General features: G+C 35.4%; 1 protein-coding gene across 1 annotated transcript; it reads right to left on the bottom strand.

The window, feature by feature from the left end:
- Positions 1-172: 172 nt before the first annotated feature.
- LOC107587092 (DNA damage-inducible transcript 4-like protein) lies at positions 173-1,792 on the bottom strand. Its single transcript, XM_016274735.1, has 2 exons — positions 1,482-1,792; positions 173-897 (listed from the first exon to the last, which is right to left on the bottom strand). The coding sequence occupies exons 1-2, from the start codon at positions 1,636-1,638 to the stop codon at positions 455-457; spliced, it is 600 nt and encodes a 199-aa protein (XP_016130221.1). The 5' UTR covers positions 1,639-1,792; the 3' UTR covers positions 173-454.
- Positions 1,793-8,576: the final 6,784 nt, after the last annotated feature.

Raw genomic sequence — 8,576 nt, forward strand, 5'->3', positions numbered from 1 at the left:
AATATATTAAAACGGAAAACAGTTATTTAAATATTTGTAATAATATATTACTGTATTTTTAATCTAATAAAACAACATTGGTGAGCAAAGAGGCTTGTTTAAAGAAAAATGTATAAATCTTCCAGACCCTAAACGTTCGAATGACAGTGTATAAGCATCAGGTTCTATGTTATAACTATTTGTATGTATATTAATGATATTTTAAGCAAACATAATGCAGTATTATAACAGCTGCTCATACTGTGTTAGAAATTTCAGTTGCACAATATCACCTTCTTTGATTGAACGTTATCATTTACGTTTTTAAACACCATTCAGTGAACTCTGAAATACACTGATGTAACAACAGTTATAATAATAATAATAATGTGCAAAATGAGCTTTTCCTAAAGTTGTCCTCTTCCTCTAAGACCTCAGGCATTGTCTTCTCCTTTTTACTCTTAATACCAAACTTTTAATAAAACTCAAGTACAGTAGGAGTGGCGGACGAGTAGAGCTTCCGCTTGATCAGCCGATATTCCCGTCTGAGGCTCAAGACCTTCCCGCTTCTGAACAGGATCTTCAGCGGAGGCCATCCACCCAGATCAGGCTGCAGGACCACCGAGACCTCAAAAGTGGGTGTGAGACTCTGATCAGGAATGACGGTGCCCAGTTTCAGTAGTGTGCCCTTGCTTTCCATGAACATGTGGATCAGCGCGCCTCGTATCCCACATGGCTCATCCATGGATGAGCGCAGGATGTCTCCGGTCACGCGTGCGGTCATGCGCCTGGGCAGACGCAGCTCCTGACAACTCAGACTGGCTCCTTTGGCCTCATAGAGGCACTTCTCAATGCGTCTGGCCAGGTCGAATTGAAGACACGCGTCTTCTCCTTCCAAACTGCACTCGGATCCCAGACCTGTGAATGAGTAAATAGGAAGAATGCGTCAGACTCAGCTGACCGGACAGGAACTTTACGCCTCAGCAGTTTGAGAGTGACCAGTGGCTCATTAGATTAGGATAAAAAAAAAAAAAACTAACACCATCAGCCTCTGACACAGTATCATCAGCTGATCCAAGGACTTTAGTGGGCAGAATGAATATGTTGCAATTTTGGAAAACTATATCCCTGCTCATAAATAATCACCTGTCCGATCTAAAAGCTTTTGAACATTAAAAGAAAGGTTTAATACACTATAAGGGGTAAGTTGTCACAATGGGGATATTCAGTCATTTTCAAAATATATAAAAATAAAATGTAGGCCAACACAAAACACGTGACTCAACCTGACATCAGTGCTCATTGGACTATTAAGATGGCCTTTGCTTCAGTGTCATCCTGTTTTTTTAAGTAAAATATATAAATGTAACATTTGTGAGCTAGGTTATTCCAAATCAACGTGCAAAACCAAAACTTTTGTTACTGAGACAGAGCGCCTAGCTGTGACAACTTGACCCGAGTTCTCTTACAATAGATGATTTAGACAGGAATAGGATACTTACTTGAAGAGCTGTGTGCTTTCATGAGTCTGCCGCAGTGTTTGAGTTCGTCTCTGTCTGATCTGAAGTGCTGTAGAAAGCTCAGGTTCTCAGCTAGGTTTTCCTGCTCGCTCCTGACGGACATCCCGTTCCCGAACACGAGGGCTTGAGTATAGACCATGTTAACGTGATGTCCTCCGAGTGTTTCCCCGACAGCTCGCCCAGCTCTTCCACTGAGTGTTTCTTTGTTCCTTCCATGAATGCGAGAGGCTGAATGTGTTGCTCTTCTGACGGCAGCCGGTTTTATACTGAGCTGTAATGTTGCATCAGCTGAAGTTTGTGGGATGGGCTACATTACGCAATCCCAAGAGAGGTGAAGTCATCAGACCAGACGCCGAGAGTACATGCAACCGAACCGGCTTCTTGCGTTTATGTTATATTATATTATATTATATTATATTATATTATATTATATTATATTGACATATTAAGCAAACAGTTGACAAATAAACATGAACATTAACTTTCTGGATTATATTTTGTATATTTCTATTATGGCATTTTAATATTTTACGATAATCTGGGTGGTCACTATTTCTTTTTCCACATTTTTAAATCACCTTTAAGTTTTATTTGTTTGTTTGTTTTATTTATTAACCATGCGGTAACCTATTTTTCTAGTATTTTCTTTTTCTTTTTCAACAATTTTAATCATTTGAATTACTTCCATCTGGTCGACGTTTTCGTACTCCAATGTCTAGATATAGCCGTTATAAAAACTCTTTTGTTCCTTTGGCTACAAGGCTGTTAAACTCTAATTCAGGGGACACAACTGTGTGATTGTTATTACTGATGTTGGTACTTTGTTGTGCAGTTTTACCTGTATTGCCCAAAACAAATTCCCCTCATGAGGGACAAATAAAGTAAATATTGATTTAATGTTTAAAACACAATATTTATTATACTATTATTTATTTAGTTTACATGTAGTATATTAGGTCATAAACATGGCTAAACTGCTTTAATCAGTGCAGACCATTATATATTATATTATATTATATTATATTATATTATATTATATTATATTATATTGACATATTAAGCAAACAGTTGACAAATAAACATGAACATTAACTTTCTGGATTATATTTTGTATATTTCTATTATGGCATTTTAATATTTTACGATAATCTGGGTGGTCACTATTTCTTTTTCCACATTTTTAAATCACCTTTAAGTTTTATTTGTTTGTTTGTTTTATTTATTAACCATGCGGTAACCTATTTTTCTAGTATTTTCTTTTTCTTTTTCAACAATTTTAATCATTTGAATTACTTCCATCTGGTCGACGTTTTCGTACTCCAATGTCTAGATATAGCCGTTATAAAAACTCTTTTGTTCCTTTGGCTACAAGGCTGTTAAACTCTAATTCAGGGGACACAACTGTGTGATTGTTATTACTGATGTTGGTACTTTGTTGTGCAGTTTTACCTGTATTGCCCAAAACAAATTCCCCTCATGAGGGACAAATAAAGTAAATATTGATTTAATGTTTAAAACACAATATTTATTATACTATTATTTATTTAGTTTACATGTAGTATATTAGGTCATAAACATGGCTAAACTGCTTTAATCAGTGCAGACCATTATGGGAATATTATAGCATTATTATTATTTATTTTATTGTGTTATTTATTTATTGTATTTTACTTATTTTCCCACAATTTTTAATCAACTTTGAACGTTTTTGAAATTCACTTAATTGGTCCTACAATATTAATTTATTCATTCATTCAACTGTTTATTTGTTTGTTTGCATGCAGTTTCTCAAATAATTTGAGATCATAAACATTACTAAACTACTTTCATGTGTAGCAGACAATTATGGTATGTACTATATAATTTTACCCCATTTTTTGTATTTTATTTACAACTTCTTTTTCCACAATTTTTAAGCAAACTTTAATGTTTTTGAAATTCAAAAAGTAGTCCTGCGATCTTTATTCATTCATTCATTAAATTATTTATTTATTTGTTTGTTTGTTTACATGTAGTTTCTCAAATAATATGATATCCTAAACATTACTAAACTACTTTCATCCGTAGCAGCCATTTATGGGAATATTATATATTTTCCCCCCATTTTTGTATTTTTCTTTTTGCACAATTTTTTATCTACTTTTACCTTTTTTCCAAATTCCCTAGTCCTGCGATGCTTCCTTGCATATTTATTTATTTACTTACTTATTTTACATGTAGTTTCTCAAATAATAGCCTATTACAGACAATTATGGGAATATCACTTTTTAGACCCTTGGTTAAAAATAACAGTTACAAACACTGAAACAACATGGAACAAAATAATTAATATCCTAATAATTTATCAATGAGACAATGAAATTTAGTGTAAAGGTTAGTGACCTTTAAATAAACAGAAGTGCCCATATATGTCTTAATCATTGTGACAGGTGATTCAAATTGACATCACACATGCACATAAATGCTGATGGATAGAACAAGTATGTGCTGTACTAAAAATGTAATTTCTAGAAAGTGATTCAGATGGTGTGAGATGAGGTGAGACTCACATGACCAGAGAAAGACAAACATGCGGTCAGTAAAATCCAGTTCAGCAGCCTTCTCTATGAAATGCGTATGACCCAGGAAACACATTTACACTCTTATTACAATCACTCGTTGAAGCCTAATACTTCAAATTACATTGAATTAATAAACAAACAGAACCTTTTTACCTGTTTAGTTCCTGTTTAGATTTGCTTAATTTACAGCTTTAACTTACTTTTCTTTAACATTACGTTTCTTTTTCTGACAGTTTTCACACAGAACTGTCTTAATGAAGTAAATATAAACCAAAAGAAAGCAGATCTGTGACTTAAGTCTGTCTGATCTGCTGCAGGTTTGATCTGGAAAGTGCTTTTACAGTTTTACTGGCGTCATCAGCAATTGTCTGTTTGCTGTCTGTCTGCTGAGTCACGATGAGGGACTTTTCCTCTTGACCTCACCTTTGTTCTCTGTCATTAACCAACCGGTCGCGCTGTGACATCCCACTGCCCCACTCAAGCATGCAGAAGTGGAGAATCATCTTACGATATATTACAATGAGGAACTAGAAGAGACTTCTGTAGAAGCACCTTCCAGAAGTTATGTAAATGAGGGGAGAATAAATGAACCACAGATCTCATATATGTTTTACTGAGTGGGTGAACGAGGAAGGAAAAGTAAACTATTTGGAAACCTTTGACCATGGAGTGCTTTCAGTGACATACAGAAAATGGTTGTGTGTCTTCACTGAATCAGCTGTTAAGACAATACATTCATGTGACCTTAGACTAGACTTATTTCAACAATGTGTTTTGAAATATTTGAGTTTTTTCCTCCTTTCTGGTTCACAGCTCCTCACCACTCTTTGTTGATTTTGATCACAAACAGATGATAATGAAACTCGTGATGGTGCATACATTACTGTCAAATCAAAACCTGATGGACGTGTATATGGATCACTTCATAGGAAAACCCTCAGTCTTTTTCAAACATAATTATTCACTATAAAAAGATGATCAAATGTGCAGAGAGATAAACCATCCATAAACTTAACACCTTAGTTTTCATTTATCATCTGAGTGCCAAATTACATCAGTTCAGCTGCAGAAACCTGATGGACTAGTATATTACTTCATAACAAATATTGCTCAGCTAAATTGCTCAGCTTCAGGGTAAGCACTTTATAGATGATAATTTCAAATAAGCTATCTCAACTGGATAAGACATTTGATCTGTGGATAAATGTTAGATTTAAACATGTTAGTCATGGAGCAGTGTAGTGATTCAGCTTAAATGATCATTCCCATCTCCGTCATCATGACTTGTTTAAACTTGTTTCTCTCATTCAGTGTAATTGTTCTTCCGCAGGACATGGAAAGTAAAACAATCGGTCAGAGGAGAGCTGTTTCACTGGTAGAAGCAAGGAATTTTTCGACAGCATTTATTGAGAATAAATCGTTCTTCAGTAAGGGGAAAAGCATATGAAGACATCCATTTTAAGGTTACCATTTTGTAATAGGCAAAAATTAATTTTATTTCTTGTAAAATCTTTTTTTTCTCTCTCTCTTTTTTGAGCAACAACAAGTCCTCAAAACATATTTAAGTAAAAGTCCTGTGTTTTTGTAGGTGTTAGCAAAGCAATGTCTTTCAACATATTCAAAGATGCATATGGCTCTGATGATTGCATAAAAAACCCTATTTAATATCAAAATGTGTAAATAAACGATGCTACATTTATTAGTGGCATAGGTAGCATAAAAACATATTCATGACTTGAAAAACAGTAAACAGTACCTGAAATAAAATAAAATAATTTTAACCTATTTAATAATTATTCAATTATTTTAACTTGAACCTATTTTTTTTCAGTTTTATTTAGTTTAACTTGAAGTACTAAAATAACTAAAACTAAATAAACGAATAAAACTGATAAATAAAAAAATAATAAAAAAGCTCAATAAAAATTACGAAAACATATAACAAAATGACTAAAACCTTAACTAAAAATAAAATGAAACAGAAAATATAAAAATTCACAAAATTAATAAAAACGATAGTATATAAAAGTAAATATACTAAAACGAAAAATGATTCTAAAATAACACTGAAAGTGTGAATGTGTCATGAGCCTTTATTTGGGTGCTGGTAGATAATTCTCATTGAAACTGTCCATATTTATAGAACAAGACACGACAGAGAGGAAACACACAGAGAAAATGAGGGTGGTAATGAACAGCTGATTTAATGGATTCTTAAATATTATTATTACATCAAGGTCTATTAAATCATTCAAAGACTGAACACAAGCAACCAAGAACACATTCAGAGCACTGCATGATTCGATCTCATCTCTTTGCATTAGGTTGGTTAAAATAATCAGTGGTCTCCACTGGTTCAGATCTTAAGGATTGTGGTTGGCTAAACATGAGGGTGGGGTCATTGCTTATTGGGTCTTCTGGATAAGTGGCATGATGCACACCATTAAAATTCCTAATCGGACCCTCTTCTGGAACAGGATGGACTTCATTTGGTAGCTCTTGGATGGGATCCATGTGAATCTCTCCGTCCTGCTGTTTGAGGTGTTGGATGATTTCTCTGGAGAGGTAATGAGGGTCACCTGTGTGCTCATCTGAAAAACAGGTGTATGAAATCAGTATTAGAAATGAACAACTGTAGGAGAAAACTGCAGAATTATATCCAGATAAGATTTTAAAGTCTATTTCAAACTCTAATTTGAATGAAATTCTCACCGTTGAGCAGGACGAGCCGGTAACAGTTCCGGCACTCTAGAGAATCTTCCAGAATTTGACTGAGCGTTCTGTAGAACAACAGGACCTGCTGTTTTCGTTCTCTTTCTCCAAACCCTGCACTGCTCTCATGGGACATCTTATACAGCGTCAGCAGTGGTGTGGCGTATTCCAGAACACAGCTAAAAGTCTACAGGAGCACAAAGAGAAGGTAAGACCTTGGATTTGTTTTCAGTGCCACTGCAGCTTTTAGCCACAAGGAGATGCTGTTTTGACAGTCAAATGTTTGTGTTGCTGCATCCCAATTTGCATATTATACATCCTACTCTACTATCCCTGCTATTTCAATGCACTTCATTGAAAACAGTATGCAGTATGGTGCCTAGTATTTCAGGTGGGTTGTCAAAGTATATTTCAGTAGTCACCAGGGTTATTACAGTTTTTAAAAAATGCTATATATATATATACACAGAGTTCTGGCATGAAACTAGATGGTGCAGTCCAATAGGTCTAACTCAATCTGACCTAATGACATCATTATTACATGGCACAGCTGATTGGTTCTCTCCTGTATCGGTAGCCAATGAGCTCGCTGCTCAACATTCAAATATATGACTAGTGCTTGCCGTAGCAGTTGCAGCTTGCTTCAAAAACCCTCCACCTTCCCCAGCTCCACCTGTATAGATCTGCTATGAGTTGATTCACGTATGCTATATGGGGGTTATTTCATGTATGTTATATTTACAGCAGCAATATTTCTTACATGCTCACAGCAGCATGTTGTGAATGTATTGGCAGCAGCAAGTCTATTCCGCCAAGACCAAATACATTAACATTGTCATGTACATTACTATGCCAATCCTTCCGAGAGTTGTCATGTCAGAAATGTGTATATATATATATAGCTGGTTGCCAAGGCAACTTTTCATTTAGTTTAACTTGAAGTACAAATAACTAAAACTAAATAAGCTAAAACTATAAAATATTTGTCATAAATGAATAAATAAATAAAAATGACAAAAATACAACAAAATGACTAAGAATTTAAAGGGGTTATATGATGCTGCTAAAAAGAACATTATTTTGTGTATTTGGTGTAATGAAATGTTTATGCGGTTTAAAGTTAAAAAAACACATTATTTTCCACATACTGTACATTATTGTTTCTCCTCTATGCCCCGCCTTTTTGAAACGCGTCGATTTTTACAAAGCTCATCAGTCTGAAAAGCGAGGTGTGCTCTGATTGGCCAGCTATCCAGTGCGTTGTGATTGGCCGAATACCTCAAGCGTGAGACGGAAATGTTACGCCCCTTAACATACTGTTGATGCCGTGTCCCGGCCGGAGCGACGAGACCAAAAGAGGAAGAGACGGTAGACGTGGATTGTTGGATCAGTTTATGCTCTGCACTGGAAAAGCTATTGTCATTTTTGTTTTTTGTTTTCCCCCCTTTCCTTAAGTACTAGAGAGATTAGTATTATTAGAGTTAGATAATTGGTGGGAAAGAGGGGTAATTAGAAGCTTATGGCTTCGGGGAGTGGTGGGATTGAGGGAGGTGGGTGGCAGACAGTGATTAGGGATAAGGGAGGCTCTAAGAGGGGAGCATCGAGTGAAAGACCTGGAATGCCAGGAGATGAAGGAAATAAAATGAGGAAATCTGGGGGAAGTGAAGAGTTTGTTGTGTTGTTTAAGGTTAAGGGCAATGATCAGGGGGATGCAGGATTTACAGCATTGAATCCATTAAAGGTTACCAGTGCTTTGGAAAGTCAGATCGGCAAGGATTTTCAGGCCAAGATATTGTATAACGGA

This window comes from Sinocyclocheilus grahami, unplaced genomic scaffold (assembly GCF_001515645.1).
Source record: "Sinocyclocheilus grahami isolate Dianchi unplaced genomic scaffold, SAMN03320097.WGS_v1.1 scaffold89.1, whole genome shotgun sequence".
NCBI lineage: Eukaryota > Metazoa > Chordata > Actinopteri > Cypriniformes > Cyprinidae > Sinocyclocheilus > Sinocyclocheilus grahami.